Source organism: Epithele typhae (assembly GCF_022376455.1).
Source record: "Epithele typhae strain CBS 203.58 chromosome Unknown BXZ73scaffold_3, whole genome shotgun sequence".
NCBI classification, from domain to species: Eukaryota; Fungi; Basidiomycota; class Agaricomycetes; order Polyporales; family Epitheliaceae; genus Epithele; species Epithele typhae.
The window spans coordinates 180,874-195,541 of record NW_025954194.1 but is presented as its reverse complement, the minus strand read 5'-3'; the positions used below and the strand labels follow the sequence as shown (position 1 = coordinate 195,541).

Here is a 14,668-nt window from a genome sequence, read left to right as displayed (position 1 = left end):
ATCGCTACACATTAGCAGTAGTAGGTAGTAGTAATGCCGTCTATCGTCCCCCGTCGCTCTCGCCGTCCGAGCTTCCATCTTCGTCCGAGTCAAACTCGCTGTCCTCGTCCGCCTCGACCTGTAGCGTCTTCCGTTCGACCTCGAAGCCGATCTTCCCGAGCTCCTCCGACACTTGGTCCGCCTTCCCAGGGGCGGTGACGACGACCGCGACGGAGGAGGCAGAGTCGAAGAGCGGCAGGAAGTGCTTCTGGAGGGCGGAAAGCACATCCTCCTTCGTCACCGCCTGGAACTTCTCCAGAAGCTCGACGTTGTGGTTCTGCGAGACGCCCTTGAGACCCTGGTTCGTGAAGGACATGATTGCGGCGCGGCTAGGAGTCGAGACACCCTTTGCGACGTTGAAGACGATGCTGCTCTTGGCGGCGTCGAGAACAGTCTCGTCGAGGGCAATCTGTCCTCGCTCGGATCAGCATTAACGCCTTGGGGTCTCACATAGAAGAATGCGCACCGAGCCGTCAGTGAGACCCTTCATGACGCTTGCAGCCTGCTTGAATGCCTCCATGCTGTTCGAGCTCTGCAGAAAACCATGAGCTTCTGAGTCCGATTCTACTACGGAGATCACTTACCCGGTACAGCGAGAAGGTGACGAAGCCAGCCTCGAGATCGAGGCCGCAGTGCGCGCCGTAGGCCAGACCGGAGCCACGGATGTACCGCCACAGGTAGCTCTCCGTCGCGTTGAGGACCTCGACGGCGACGCGGATGGCCGGGTACTCGGGGTGCGCCCAGCCCTGGATGCCCTTCGTCGTATGCGTCACGAACGCGCTCTCGATAGTCGGCAGGCTGACCACAACGGCCTTCTTGACCGGGTTCTTGCCGACTGGGCTGAGTGTGTCGACAGCCAGGCGGAGAGGCGCGAGCTCGGTCTCCGGGAGGGTCTGGCCGAAGTGCTTAGCCCAGACGCTGCGGGGGTTCTTGAGCTCAAGGATGTTGCCGTTCACGGAGACGCGAACACCGCTGGGGTCGGTCACTAGAACGATGCCAATAATTTATGTCAGCATTTCGTGTGGTGGTGTGAAAGGTAGGACGCTGACGGTGCTTGCGGATCTCTTCGAAATCCTTGAGGACCTTTTCGGGAGATTCCTGAAGCTGCTGCGCAAGTTTGGGGATGAAGTCCATCTGAGGGACAATGCTGCCCATGCGCGACGTCGAGCTCTCATCATACAGTACCTCCGAGGAGACTGAGTTCAGGACGGTGTCACCGTCGCGCTTCATCTCCGGGAGGGATTGCTGGATCTTCGCGATGTTGACCTGAAGCCGCTCCTTGTTGAACTCACCGCCGTACACGAGGTCCTTGAGCCAGGTGACCGCGGTCTCGTAGAGCGGCTGGTCGACCTTGATGCTGACCCGCATCGTCTCCGTGAAGGTGTTGCTCACGCCGAGCGCGACCTCGTACGAAACAGTGTCGCTGTCGAGCCGGTGCACGACCTCCTCGTGGTTGAGATGCTCGCCGGAGCTGCGCTTCACCGGAAGGGAGAAGAAGGCGGAGAGGTAGACGGTCATGAGCGGGCGAAGGCGGTTCGGAAGGTTCGCCAGCGAGAAGTACGCGTGAACGGTGACGAAGTCCGACTAAAAAGACGTTAGTCGACTTCTCATGCCATATGCACACGAACGTACCTTGACATGGTCGTACTGCACAAAGAATGGCAGAGGTGCGCCATCGCTGTCAACGTGCTTGGCTAGCTCTGTGCTGTTCGTAGCGGATGCCGATGCACGTCCCTTCTGACCATGCTTCTCCTGCACACTCTGGACCGGTATCCATGCGATGCTCTTCACGTCGGGGACCGGGAAGGAGGTGAGGATCTCCTGGGGAATTTCCTGTTCGTGTTCCTTCTTCGCCGCCTCGAGCTCTCGCTCGCACGCCGCAAGACCATCAGGCCCAAGCCGCTCCTGTTGTGCCGCGATCCGCGCCTTATCTTCACGGTCCAGCCGATCCGCCATCTCGCCAGAGGGCTTGCCACGCACGACGACGCGCGGAGGGTCCACGTAGTACTTGCGCAGGAGGTCCGACCACTGCTGACCCGTCCACTTCTTCAGCTCGGCGTACTGACTGATCTCGTTCAACGACGGGGGGAGGTCCGAGCCGTTCTCGGCGCCATACAAGCTGTCGGTGATGACATAGCCCGCGAAAACGTCACCACCGGAGGCCTCTATACGGCTGCGGAGCTGCCGCTCGTCACGAGCGATGATCATAGCCATCCGCTCCATGTCGATGCCTGTGTCGGCGATGCGCTTCAAGCTGGCTTTGAGCTTCTCATCAAATGTGTCCAGATGCTCCGTTGGAACAGAGCCGATGTAGACAGGCAAGTCTGTGGATGTTGCCCGAGTGTCTTCACTGAAGTAGATGTAGGTACTACGCAGCGTAGAATGAGCCACGGTCGTCCAGATCAAGTGCATCAAATACATACCACATGGGGTTCTCAATCTCGACGTACTCCTTGTTCAGAGGAGCCACCGGTGATGAAGTCAGATAGTCTCCAAGCATGTCGAGTGCTTGTCTCTCCAAGAACTCCGTGGGTGGGGGTCCGCGGAAACCGATGACGAGCTCGCCGACGCTCTCGTCCTTCTCGGGGAACTCGACAGTCTCCTTGATGGTGGCTGCGATGGGCTTCCTGTCTGCACTAGGCGTCTCCACGAAAGGTCGCTTCCATCCTACGGGCTTGGGTCCCTGGTTTTGACCATGCGCAGCGATACTCGGCTCGACCTGATTTTGCACTACATTGAGGAGGGACTCAGTGCCGGACGCCAGTTTTCCAGCGACAATAAGCGTCAGGTTGTGCGGGACATAGTAGGAGTGGTGATAGTCGCGGACTAGAATCGAGTTTTAGAAGACGTTTAGAAGACGGATCGAGTCAAGTGATATACTCACTCTGTTCAACCGTCAAGACACGAAGTGCCTCCATAAGACCACCGGTCTCGCTCCGGTATGCACTTTTCGAGTGGTTGAGAAGACGTTGCGTGCTGTGAAAAATTGTGGAATGCTCAATGGCGTAACATAATGAGATGACGATGAACTGACCGAAGAGCCATGAGATCCCCAGAGGTGTTCTCACGACCTTGCATCTCGCTGTAGACCACACCCGAGTCTTCGCCCTTACCGTCTACATGGTGGACCTGGTTACTTCCATTATTGAAGGCACTCTTTCTGTGTCCAGAGCAACTTACCTCCGTGACGAAACCGGCCTTCGTGAGGGTGGGATAGAGAATATGATCCACATAGATGGGCAAAAGCTGTAGGAAACCTTGTTCTCCAGCAGTCGAGACAGTGTAAGCCGTGTGATCGGTGTCCGTCCATGCATTTGTGCCGTTGGAGAATCCGCGATTGGCCAGGTGGTCAATGATCCCCTTGTACGGGTATTTATCGGATCCCATGAAGACCAGACTGCGCGAACATCTATTGGCATCAAGGCGAATGTGGCAAAAGGCTATGGCTCACTGTTCCAGAGTATGAGGACACCCGCTATCGTTGAAAACTAGAGTGGAATAAGTACGCTTTCAGGGGGGAGTCTCGGAGAAGAAACATACTCTCGGTGCCCACAACAAAGTACCCGTTGACAAGCGGAGCTGTTAGATGTGCCGGGTAAACAAAATTTCTCCCGTAATAAAGCGAATAGATACGTACCGTCATAGTCCAGGTGGACAACTGACAGTCCTGAAGCACGACTCTTCCACTTGGAGACATGAATGTCGGTGTGGTCGACCTTGAAGCGCTTGATGAGGTCGAAGTTGCCGTATGTGTCGGACGTACTTAGGTTCTGAGACGCATGGTTGGCAAGTGAGGGCATGCTAGTGTACAGACTCCGTCGAGAGAGGGGTGGCGCGAATGCTGGGATGCGACGGAGGGAAGGGGGTCGTGGAAGAGAGCGTAAGAGCCGGGTGGACTGGCAGAAGGGGGAGAAGAGACGGGAAAGCAAGGGCATCCAGCAATTGACCGCCGCGCTGCACGCCGGCGACAACCGAGATAATGAAAAGCCTAGGAGAGCAGGGGACGGAAACAAGGACAGCTCTCTCGGCCATCCTCCACGCTCTGTCACGTCCACCGCGTCGCTCCTTTGCTCACGTGCCCTCATCGACGGGCGCTTGACCCTCCCCGGGCCGCACAGATAGCCCTCTGGCAAGAATCCCGCCGGGTTTGCATGGAACGGGCGACCCGCGTGTTCTCTGTCATGCCATCTTGACCATCCTCGTGTATACCATGCCCTCTGCCCATTCAATTCTTTGATACGCCACCATCCGGGGCTCGGGGTCTCCGGGCGTCTAATGGCAGCCTCGCTACTACGGCAAGGCTTACTGCGGACGTTCAACCTGACCTCGACGTTGGGCATCGTCATTGGGTGAGACAAGGTCTAAGAGTCGCGACCGCAACAACGGCCATCGAACGGCCAAGAAGAAGTTCCACGACGCCATGGAAAACTCGACATCACCTCGACTGGCTTTTCTCGGCCCAGCAGGATCCTATTCTCACCAGGTACACAGTCCAATGGCTATACTTGACTTCCCTGACCCAGGGTGTAGTGCGCAATCGAGAGGTTCGATGATTCCGTGCAATATGTCGAACAACCCAACATATCCAGTATGTCCACCTCCCAAGCCTGTCTTGATGCGATAACCTGTGAATGTCGACAGATGTGTTCAATGCGGTCTCCGCCGACATCCCCTTCGCTGTCATTCCGCAGGAAAATAGCGTTCACGGGACCGTCAACGAAACCTATGAATCCTTCCGCAGTCCACAAGCCGGTCGATCTGTTTTCGTGAGAGGTGAATTGACGATCGCAATCAGGCATTGCTTGGTTGTCCGGGACGGAATCAAGTTGGAGGAAGTTGAGAGAGTCATGAGCCACGAACAGGTGAACCCCACTGCATATAATGTCGACGGAATGGTGTCTGAAACCTGGTATTCAGGCCCTTGGACAGTGCTCTCACTTCCTGTCAGAACACTTGCCACAAGCCACAAGGATGAAGGTGCCATCCACTTCCGCCGCAGCACGAGCTGTCCTCAACTGTGGCCCGGGGACCGGAGAGCCCGAGAGCGCTGCAATCTGCTCTGTCCCTTGCGCCGAGTCGTTTGATGGATTGCGCATACTGTTTCGAGACATTCAAAACACCGCCAGTGAGTCCCTCCACTCGTACGTGGCCTTTCGATAACTGTCTTACGGCTCCGCTGCAGCCAATTTGACGCGCTTCCTGATATTAGCCAACTCCATGGACACCCCACTCCCAGGCGGTAAACTGGAGCCTCGCCGACAACGTGCGCTCGTTCGAGTGAGCAACCGACTGCATCAGGGCAGAGAAGACGAGCCACCGTTCCCCAGCCGCGCGACGCGAATGGTACTAAGCACGCTGCTCACCACGTTCGGATGCCCGGCTCTTCGAGTCGACCGCAAACCATCGTTGAACAGCGTTCCGTTCAACGATACCTATTTCCTCGAGCTTGGAGATCTCACACTTCCCATCTCCCCAACGACGGAGAAGCTGCATGAATCCGAATGGCTACAGCGCATCAAGGCTGGCCTGGACAGCGTTGAGGCAGCAGGCGGGGAAGGCGTCATCCTAGGCTTGTGGTGAATTGGTCGACTACTATCTATGACATGACAATGTACCATTCGACGTCCCTAATGTACCACTCATAGGTTCAAGGGGTGTGTTGTTGATGGAAGAGCATTTGTCAGCGTCTGGAGTTGGCAATTCACGCCTTTCGCTACGCCTCTTCCGGCGCTTATACTTTACGCTCCTTGCACCCGACCGTGTGCTACCCAATGACGACTGCTGCCCTTCCCCTCCCACTCCAGGACGTGATCAGCCCGAAGTTCCACCAAAACAACTTTGCTGAGGAAAGTTACATCAAGAATGAACTGGGCATAAAGCTAGACAAAGGTTCGTTGCAATATTGGCCACCCCTTCCTACAGCATCCTGTAGAGAAGGGCGTCCGTCTATAACCTGAATAACCTCATGGGCCTCTTCAACGCAGACGACCAGATATGCCGTCTGTCTCTCACTCCACAGGGATGCCCGTTGGGGCCTCTTCACTGTCCACTCCGGCACACTCACCGTCCGTGCAGAACTTCCAACCACCGAAGCAGCTGCCAACGCACCCGCGCGAGCGGGAGCGCCTGCAACCGTTTGCAAGCACTGGCTTCGCGGGCTGTGTAAGAAGGGCGACGCATGTGAGTTTCTGCACGAGTACAACCTCCGGCGCATGCCCGAGTGCTGGTGGTACGCCAAGTACGGCTACTGCTCGGCCGGTGATGATGTCTTTACGCCCACCCCAAGGAGCGGAAAGTGGAGTGTCCCGACTACAACCGCGGGTTCTGCAAGCTCGGTAAGCACGTCCTCTCTCTCCTTCAAACGTCCTCCCCCCACCTCCTTCTCGCGACGCGGCGCGACAAGCTAACACGCCCCTCCGACATCCCCGTCTCCCTGGCGCGTCCCTTCCTCAGGTCCAACTTGCCCCCGAAAACACGTTCGCCGCGTCGTCTGCAAGCTCTATCTAACCGGGTTCTGCCCGATGGGCCCTGACTGTTCCCGAGGCCAGTGAGTGTTTCACTGACTCCTCATCGCCGCAGACGCAGTGTTTCTGACGCGACGACACCCCTTCGCCTTTCTTCGCCCCTCATTCCTCCCCCGGCAGCCCGAAAGCGAACATCCCGCCGCCGAAAGCTTACGACCCGCCAGAGCCGCCCTCGGTCCGCGACCTCGGTCCGCCCCCGCCTGGCTACGGCCGATACGCCGACTTCGACCGCGGAGGTGGTGGCGGCTCCTTCCCTGGTCCCCACGCACCCGGGGCAGGGGGCTCAGGTGGGCTCCCGGGTCCTCGGAGGAACCTGGAGGACGTTGTGTGTTACAAGGTACGTCGTGTCGTCATTCCCCCTTCTCCCTCGAACCAGCCATGCGCAACGACGCTCACCTGTCCGTGCAGTGCGGAGAGAAGGGCCACTACGCAAACCACTGCCGACATCACTCCCACAAGCCATACAAGCGGTAGCGGGCGCAGGAGGCACTCGGCGTCGCTTTGGACTCCCGTGGACGCTGTCAGTCATCGTGACTGTAGATCGCAATTGCGAGCTTTCTCAATCCTGTCATTTACCGCTGTCTGTACCAATTAGGACCATACTCATGATCCGACGTGTACACTAGTCGCACCGACATCCCGAGGGCGATCAATGTTCAACTCGCAAGTTCGTACCGGACGGAAGTCGGGTGGGCTACGCCCGCGTCCCAATCAATAACCAAGGTCCGAGTCGCCCCGCTCGTCTCGCGCAGCCGGAACTCGGGGCCGTGGCGAGCAGCGCCGCCACGGGCGAATTGAACCTACCAGCGCGTGAGCGAGTCTTCAACGTGCGGCACGGCCACTGTGCGCGCACTAGCCACACCACGGAACAGGGAAAGTTCCAGCAGGAAGCCTTGTGGTTTTCGTTTCTGTGTGCCCGATTCAGCACGTATGTACAACACGTCCACGTTCAGCGCTGCCCAGCAGCTGCATGCTGCCGCTTCTTCGCGAGACGTCCGCGCTCGGGGGGAGAGGGGAAAAAAAACTAAACCTAACCAAACCTAAGGAGACAAATGAGACGGAGGGGGAGCGCGAAAAGCGGGGAGAGGAGAGCGAGAGAGCGCGGGAGATACAGGAGTGGGGAGAGATACACGGCCTGCAGAAGAAGACGCGGTTACAGTTGTACAAATGTACCTGGGTAACCATCAAGCGTCCTCGGCGGCCCCAGAGCCTGTACGTGGGCCGCGACCATCGATGGCGCGGTGCGTACGGAGAGGCCTGGCCGCCGCCGTCGCGCAGTATGCACAAACATTGTTCACGGGACAAAAGAAGGGGAGGGTAGGTGAGCTCGCGGGAAAGGTCTCGCAGCGGTGAGCACCACCTAACGGGCCATACACGACAGCCGCACGGGTCGTGACGTCGCTAATAGCGGGGTCCGCCCTGTTGCGGGTGAGCGTACACCCGCGGGTGCATTGTCGGCATCGAGGGCGACAGCCAGTTGCCCACAGTAACGGTGGGGGACGTGGCGCCCATACCCGTCAACCCCGATGGCGACTCGGACGAGTCTGGGTATTGCGTGCTGTCCGGTAGCGGTGCGGCGGTCGGGTCTTGTGGGAGGGTGTCCTTGGGGAAGAGACTTGCGTGCGAGAAGGGGTACAGCGGGACCCCGACCTCGAGCGGCTGCATCTGGCTCGTCATTCGCACGATTTCAGTCATCAGCCCTTGGAGGAGCTTCTCTTGCCGGGCTATCGGACGAGAAATTGGTCAATGAAAGGCCACGGAAAAGTACGGGGGGAACTTACTGCCGATGGGGGAGCGGCTTCCGTAAGTGAGCATAGCGAAGCTTGGAAGCGTAACGTGAGCGTTAGCTAAGGAGAGATGTTCCGTAAACCTACCGAAGGGCATTAATCTCCCCCCAGACCGTCTGCTCTCGCTGAGTATCACCGATCTCAATGAAGTATTTGCAGAGCTGAGTCTGGACGACGCGGCGAGGTACCAGCAGATCTGTGGAGTGTATGAGAATATGAGTGCTGTATTCGACGTTAGGCTACACGGGGTGACTCACGGTGACAAATGGATGGAGACGGGTATGTCGAGCGAAGTCTCGGAGAGCCGATAGTACGCTGCTAGGATTGACCGTGTCGCAGTGACGCAACGGCTGGTCGACACACTCATGGGATCCGAGAAGTTGAGGTACGGATTGTGTAGAGTGATTGCCGCACTAACGGATGATTGTCAGAAATTAAACCAAGAAAGAAGTCCAATTTGGCATACGCATGCGGCACAATATGGGCCATATAGAGGTCGGTGTCGAGCGCCCCACCGTCGTCGCTGATGCCAAGGTGCTTGAACTCAGAAGGGAAGTTCTGCAAAAACTCTTGTGTAACTAGCCGATCGAGGTCTTCGAAGCCACGCAGTACAAAGGGGTTTTGGTTCTTAGAAGGCGCCGAGGTGGCGTTGAGATTGCTCCTCGTGTTGTAATCTGTGACCTTCCCAAACATCATGATGGCCTTCAAGAATAGGAGGAAGGAGTCGGTGAACAGAGGTAGATGTCGGGTGAACACGTTTTCTGTCTGTAGGTGCTGAGGGTTCGGCTGCATGTTTGTCTGGAGGAAAACTCAGTGGGTTGGACGGCGCCGTTCGAAAATGAGCGCGTACGTCATGCTCGAAATCCACACGGCGAAGGGGGAGTTCCGTGCCAATGTCCCGCTCATCTATGGCGTGTACCCACCCCCCGACCGACGCAATACGGTCAAACATGATGGTCATCCACCATGTTCTCCGTCGGGACTCTAGATCCTTGTTGTCCCTCGGTGGTGCAAGATACGCCCCGGGGGACGCAGCGCCGATCGTCGAGAAGGTGCCGGGATAGTTCAGCCGCAACGGCACAGCTGCCCTGGTCTGGAAACCGGCGAATATCCATACCTCCACCCAGCGGCCCTCCTGATAGAAGTACCACGAGAGGATGATACACGCCTGCATAACCGGGAAGATGTCTTGTCCCGTGGCCATCGTGCGGTCAATGTACGCACGGGTTTTGCTGACGTGGAGATCGGCAAACTTGTCTCGGCGTGTACCGTCCGGCAGCGTGATTACGTCCTGAGAAGTCCAGCGGGACGCGGACGCACACTGGAGTTAAGCACGATCAGTCCCGACGTCCGCGCACAGAGAATGAGGAGGACCGACAATCGCGTGTAAGATGGCAGGGTGCGGATAGTTCTCATCCTTCGGGTGTAGATGCAGTGATGCCATGAGCGTCGGCTGATGCAGGACCCGCGAGCCGCAGGGGTCACATTTGAAGAACACATCAATGCTGTCCGTGTGGGTCAGCGGCGCGAGCCGACAACGGATGGACGCCGTGGTACGCACTAATGGTCTAGAGTGTCCGGGTCCGGAAGATCGGGATCCCATCCCGAGAAGAGCATATCCATGAGGGGGTCGGGCAAACCATGCGTCCGTACGTGGTGGCGGACCTCTGGGCTTCCCACCGAACCCGGGCGCGAGTCGGAACTTTGTGGTGATAGGTGCGAGAGGACATCTAGAGAGGCATGAGGGAGGACGATACCGCCCGCAGTTGGGCTGTCGTCCGGAGTGCGGCCGTTGTGGGACGAGGTGGACGGCATCTTGACATAGTGGGATGGAGAGATGGAGCGCGAGGTACCGTTCCTCGACTCGTGCAGCTGGCTCTTCAGTTGAGCTGGAAGAGGAGCGGTGAGCCGGGAGCTGCGTAGGAGTGCATCGGACAAGCCGAGACGCACAGATCTGGTCTTCAAGCATCCGAATCCTCTCTCCGGGGTCGGAATTGGCGGCCATGGGAAGGCCATCGACGGGGTCATAGGAACATTGGGGTTCGGTGGGGTGACTGTGAGGGGAGATTGGAGATGGAGACGCGTACCCAAAAGGTGCCACTCACGCGTATCCCACTGGGGGCGGCACACTGATCTGCGACTGCCATGCCCTGGAGCGAGAGGCGGAGTGTTAGCGGCCGCGGGGAGCGAGGGGGAGACGAAGGAAGCGGACTTGACACAGGTAGTGCAGTGGGGGCGGGCAGCGTCGCATTTCTGGGCGGGCGGGGACGCGGGTGAGCGGAGGCGGGGAAGAGAGCAGGGGATCGACGTACGAGCTTGCGCTTCCTGCACGAAAGGCAGGCCTGTTGCAGAACAGGGCGGGCAAGGACAGCGGTCAGGGCGGAGAGGGCCTCGGGCCGAGCGACGGAGGAGGACGGACCTGGTTTCTGCGGAGCGCAGGGCGCGCGGTGGGCGCAGTGGCGGGGGCTTTGGGCATGCAGCGGGGGGAGGTTGGGACGCGGGCGCGGGCTGGGGAGTCGGGGGCGGACGGTGGCGGGGGAGGCGTATATGAGTGGTGGGAAGGAAGTCGCGAGGGAGGCCGGGCGGGGGAGCGCTCGGCGCGATCTGCGTAGGCGAACGGAGGATAGCGTGCTTGATACGCTCCCCAATCAACCGGGGACGCTCCTGGAAATAAGTAATGCACGCTTGCAAACGGTCCCGGCCCTGTCGCGTCCCCTTGGCTGCATCAGCCCTCAACGCCTCAACGCCTCAAGTCCCGCTCACGTCCTCCCTAGGCCTCCTCCACCGCACGGACAGCCGCGGCTACCGTCAGCCCCTGACGAGGTTCAGCGGCGGTTTCCACTGCACAGACCAGCTCAGCCCCGTCCGTCGACGCCCCAACCCGCCCCTTTGCCCGTCGACGCCGCCGCAGTGCGTGCAGGCTGTCCATGCCCTTGTATTATCCATTCTCCTGTCCCCCCTTCCCCACGTGTGCCACCGCTCCTGGATCCGTTCTTTCAAATCAAACAAGACAAAGTCAACTCGAGCCGGTTCCCATGCTCGCCGGTTTCAACCGGTTCTGGCTTCCAGGCGCGCTCAAACCAGGCCACTACGCCGCCAGGGCAACTGCAAAGCTTATAACCGTTTAAACGTCAACATCACGCATTGAAAATTGGTTTCGCCCTCCCGTCAGCCTCGGAGGCCTATCATACATCGCGACGTTCTCCATCACTGGTCTTCCCTGTCTATATCACGCCGCGCTGCCTACGCACGCCTAGAAACTGCAGGGACGCCGATAAGCGAGCTCGTTACTAGGGTATGCAGAGAGCTCGACGCACAGAATAGTCGCCACCACCCGGCGACTGTGGGGTGCGTGTCTGAACTCCGTGAGGTAAATACCTGAAGGCCCACCGCGACAGGCATTTCGCGTAACGGAGACATAGCGCGTGCAAGAGATCCCGCCCAGACCGTCAGTGTGTTTACTACATGGTCCCCGCTCAATACAAACCTCACCTTGCCATGTACCGAGGTTCAGACGGCCATTGGTCACAGGAATGCACAGTGACGCACCCACAAGGCTCGTCTTCGTATGGGACACACTGCGTTTCCCGTGTTAACGCTGAGTAGAAACACGCCAAGGATGGTGAATAAGGCTCACGAGTCGCTAGTTGCGGTTGACCCGAGCATTTGTCAGTTCAATACAGTGGGCGCGATGGCGGAGAGTCGGGATGTCAGTCGAAAAGTTACTTACTCAGGGCCTTCATCGGTGTGCCGCCAATTGAGGCTCTCGGGAACGATGTTGTCTAAAGCCATGTCCATGTCTTGCCGAGCACATGGATCGTTGAGCCAAATCAACCGCAAAAGGAACAATGGGCCCGTGTATTACCTCGCCGAACATCTAGGTTTCGTACAGCGAGCGGTTGGCGTAGTAATAACCAATTCATCGTCAAACTGCTCACCAGGATCAAAGTTCTCGTTGATCGTGAGCGCAGCCGACGTGTGCTGTCTGTTCCAGGCGTTAGCACCAAGTTGGCAAGGCCTGCCAGTGCACGCACATGAACAAGTAGAGGATTCCGATCTAATCGGGATAAGCATCAAAGTCAGCGAATCTGGGCTACGAGGATCACAAACGATGAACGGGTGAGGCATGAGCTGCCTATAACTCGGAGACGATTGGATTTGGCCAAGATACTGGACCGTCCGACGATTCGACAGCTCGAGGACGGGGTCTGAGCACTGTACGGCGTGCGCTGCGGGTGGTGAATCGCCTAAAGAAGTCGACAATACAACCCAATAGGTGTCATGTAGCCTTCTTGTTCAACTACCATGGATGGAGCGGCGCTTGGCAGACAGAGCCCCGGGCGGTGTTCATGACCGGTGAAGGACTAACCTGAACGTCGTGGAGACCAGGCTGAATCTGGGTGACAATCTCTTCGGTGACAAGATGGCAGCCCTTGCTGCGGCGGGCGAGAGTGAAAGTCTTCTGCCAACCCATGCTGTTTTTTCAGGGCGGGATGCACCTTGCGCTTGCTCTTGGTGGTTCGTAGCTTGGAACTGATCTGGCGATCGCCCGACTGCGATCATCGTCTGCTCCTGACTTAGGGGCATGACGTCACCATCTCGCCTCCGTCCGCCGTGCATATGCATACTCGTGCCGCGGTCGCGTCGCACATCATACGCCGTGCCGCGCCTCGTTCTTCGCATTCTCACATGACGATGAGGGAGGCAGAAAGCAGTCCTACGCCCTAGATACTCCCGGAGCTTCTGTGAAGGACAAGTGGTCGAGCAGTCTGTTCGACAAGATGTTGTGTTTGGTCCACCTCCAGCTGGAAGAGTGGTTAAGTAGAGGCGGAAACGGGTTCCAAATTGCATTCCGCATCTAAGGCCACTGCCGTCTGTCAAGCCCGGATATTTGGACAGACCACGTTGATGCACAATACTCAGTGGATCACAATGTGAGTCACAGGTCGAGGACCGGCTAGCATCCTCCGGTACGGCGATTGTCGGATTTAGCTATATTTGACTCTGAGTGAGGACGCATCACAAGAACTAGGACCGGAAAACCAATCCTCGATACGACATGGTGCCGTTCAGGGTCGACCGCAAAAACACGCCGCGCGTTTAGCTAACCGGCCGCAGTCGGAGGTGCCAGGCCGAAGTCTTCCCAGATTTGTGATCATATATGATTCACCAAGTCTTCAACAGACCAACTGATTGGCCATGTTAGCACGAACCTCATTACGAAAGCATGGGAACGAACAGTATCTTACACGCATCCTCTCCGGAGTGCTTCAGCCCGAGCAGCCGCCACCTTGCTGTCATGTTTGGGCAGCCGCCTTACGTTCCGCCTCGAGGATGGCTTCGAATCGGCTTGCGCCTTCACGCGCGGGTCTGGTCATCTGTAGGCGTAGCTTGCAAGGTCGCCGTGCCCTGCGGGCCAGGTACGCGCTGACGCTCATGCCGCTGCCGAACCTCTTCCCATACCGACTGTTTCGCAGGGTGGGGCGAGTTGGCCTCGCGGATGGCGTCCCATGCACCCTTCGAGCGCTGCGGTGGACTGTTGGTGCCTGACACAGACAGCGCGATCAGTCCAACAGGCCACATGGGCGATAGGGCCAAAATCACCTCGGGCGGGAGTTGTGTTCGCGGTCGACGCGGGGTCCCTAGTAGAACCGTTCGAAGCGTACCCGTCTCCCAAGGAACTATCCTCCACTATGAGCATATCCCCTTTCTCATCCTTCCTCGTCCTGATTGCTTGCAGCAGTTCGGCCTTGTTTACGCGTGAATTTAGTTGTCCTTGGAACCCGGATCTCTCGCGGGCGTTTTCCAGGGCCACACTCAATGTGTCCGGGTCCTCGAGCGTCTCGACGAACCTCATGTGCGGGAAGATCCCCTGGGTGACGACGGAAAGGCGGACACTGGGAGCATGATGAAGGGAATCGAGGCATAGTATGCTGGCCAGCGAGAGAACTGGGGCGGACGCCTCCCTTTGATGAGCCTATGCAGAATAACGGTTGACGCCACAGTTGCAAAGAGTATACGACGCTCCTGTGGAGACAAATGGGGGTGGAAGTTCAAGGAAGGATTTTAGTGCAAGAGAAACACGTACGAGGTGCTTGGACGCGAAGGATATAGTGGAATTATAGTCGTGCTGAGAGAGAAGACCGGACTCGAGATCTGGGCGGAGAGTGTTCGCGGTGTCATCCTTGAAGCCAGGCAGTCCAGTCACAGCACGAGCATAGGACCGAAGGGCTTCACGTTGGGGGCTTGTGAGGACAGCGAGGATGAATTCGGCCATTGTCGAGGCAGAGGTGCCGGAGTCGCGATGAGAATGAAAGG

General features: G+C 58.0%; 6 protein-coding genes across 6 annotated transcripts; 2 read left to right on the top strand and 4 right to left on the bottom strand.

Moving 5' to 3' along the window:
* Positions 1-40: 40 nt before the first annotated feature.
* On the bottom strand, positions 41-3,839 carry BXZ73DRAFT_39413 (Metalloenzyme, LuxS/M16 peptidase-like protein; the record flags this gene model as incomplete). Its single annotated transcript, XM_048018371.1, has 12 exons — positions 41-448; positions 506-571; positions 624-1,024; positions 1,089-1,623; positions 1,672-2,407; positions 2,463-2,865; positions 2,924-3,015; positions 3,074-3,168; positions 3,220-3,436; positions 3,491-3,527; positions 3,580-3,618; positions 3,677-3,839. 12 exons carry the CDS (start codon positions 3,837-3,839, stop codon positions 41-43), a joined length of 3,192 nt encoding a protein of 1,063 aa, XP_047882407.1.
* Positions 3,840-4,459: 620 nt separating this feature from the next.
* BXZ73DRAFT_39816 (PDT-domain-containing protein) lies at positions 4,460-5,619 on the top strand (the record flags this gene model as incomplete). The annotated part of the gene is made up of 5 exons (XM_048018456.1): positions 4,460-4,522; positions 4,570-4,627; positions 4,681-4,901; positions 4,957-5,164; positions 5,222-5,619. The coding sequence occupies 5 exons, from the start codon at positions 4,460-4,462 to the stop codon at positions 5,617-5,619; spliced, it is 948 nt and encodes a 315-aa protein (XP_047882406.1).
* Positions 5,620-5,810: 191 nt separating this feature from the next.
* Positions 5,811-7,037, top strand: BXZ73DRAFT_87020 (uncharacterized protein; the record flags this gene model as incomplete). Its single annotated transcript, XM_048024388.1, has 7 exons — positions 5,811-5,928; positions 6,024-6,104; positions 6,163-6,305; positions 6,326-6,374; positions 6,493-6,586; positions 6,684-6,900; positions 6,972-7,037. The coding sequence occupies 7 exons, from the start codon at positions 5,811-5,813 to the stop codon at positions 7,035-7,037; spliced, it is 768 nt and encodes a 255-aa protein (XP_047882405.1).
* Positions 7,038-7,135: 98 nt separating this feature from the next.
* BXZ73DRAFT_87019 (uncharacterized protein) lies at positions 7,136-10,826 on the bottom strand (the record flags this gene model as incomplete). The annotated part of the gene is made up of 14 exons (XM_048024387.1): positions 7,136-7,145; positions 8,002-8,287; positions 8,345-8,385; positions 8,438-8,517; positions 8,628-8,763; positions 8,817-9,136; positions 9,201-9,671; positions 9,729-9,855; positions 9,912-10,239; positions 10,301-10,404; positions 10,456-10,500; positions 10,563-10,603; positions 10,663-10,692; positions 10,770-10,826. 14 exons carry the CDS (start codon positions 10,824-10,826, stop codon positions 7,136-7,138), a joined length of 2,076 nt encoding a protein of 691 aa, XP_047882404.1.
* A 777-nt stretch (positions 10,827-11,603) lies between these two features.
* BXZ73DRAFT_39507 (uncharacterized protein) lies at positions 11,604-12,824 on the bottom strand (the record flags this gene model as incomplete). Its single annotated transcript, XM_048018391.1, has 7 exons — positions 11,604-11,728; positions 11,843-11,928; positions 12,081-12,150; positions 12,216-12,227; positions 12,289-12,335; positions 12,385-12,407; positions 12,720-12,824. The coding sequence occupies 7 exons, from the start codon at positions 12,822-12,824 to the stop codon at positions 11,604-11,606; spliced, it is 468 nt and encodes a 155-aa protein (XP_047882403.1).
* An 884-nt stretch (positions 12,825-13,708) lies between these two features.
* On the bottom strand, positions 13,709-14,627 carry BXZ73DRAFT_96555 (uncharacterized protein; the record flags this gene model as incomplete). Its single annotated transcript, XM_048027107.1, has 3 exons — positions 13,709-13,896; positions 13,955-14,222; positions 14,439-14,627. 3 exons carry the CDS (start codon positions 14,625-14,627, stop codon positions 13,709-13,711), a joined length of 645 nt encoding a protein of 214 aa, XP_047882402.1.
* Between the last annotated feature and the right edge of the window lie 41 nt (positions 14,628-14,668).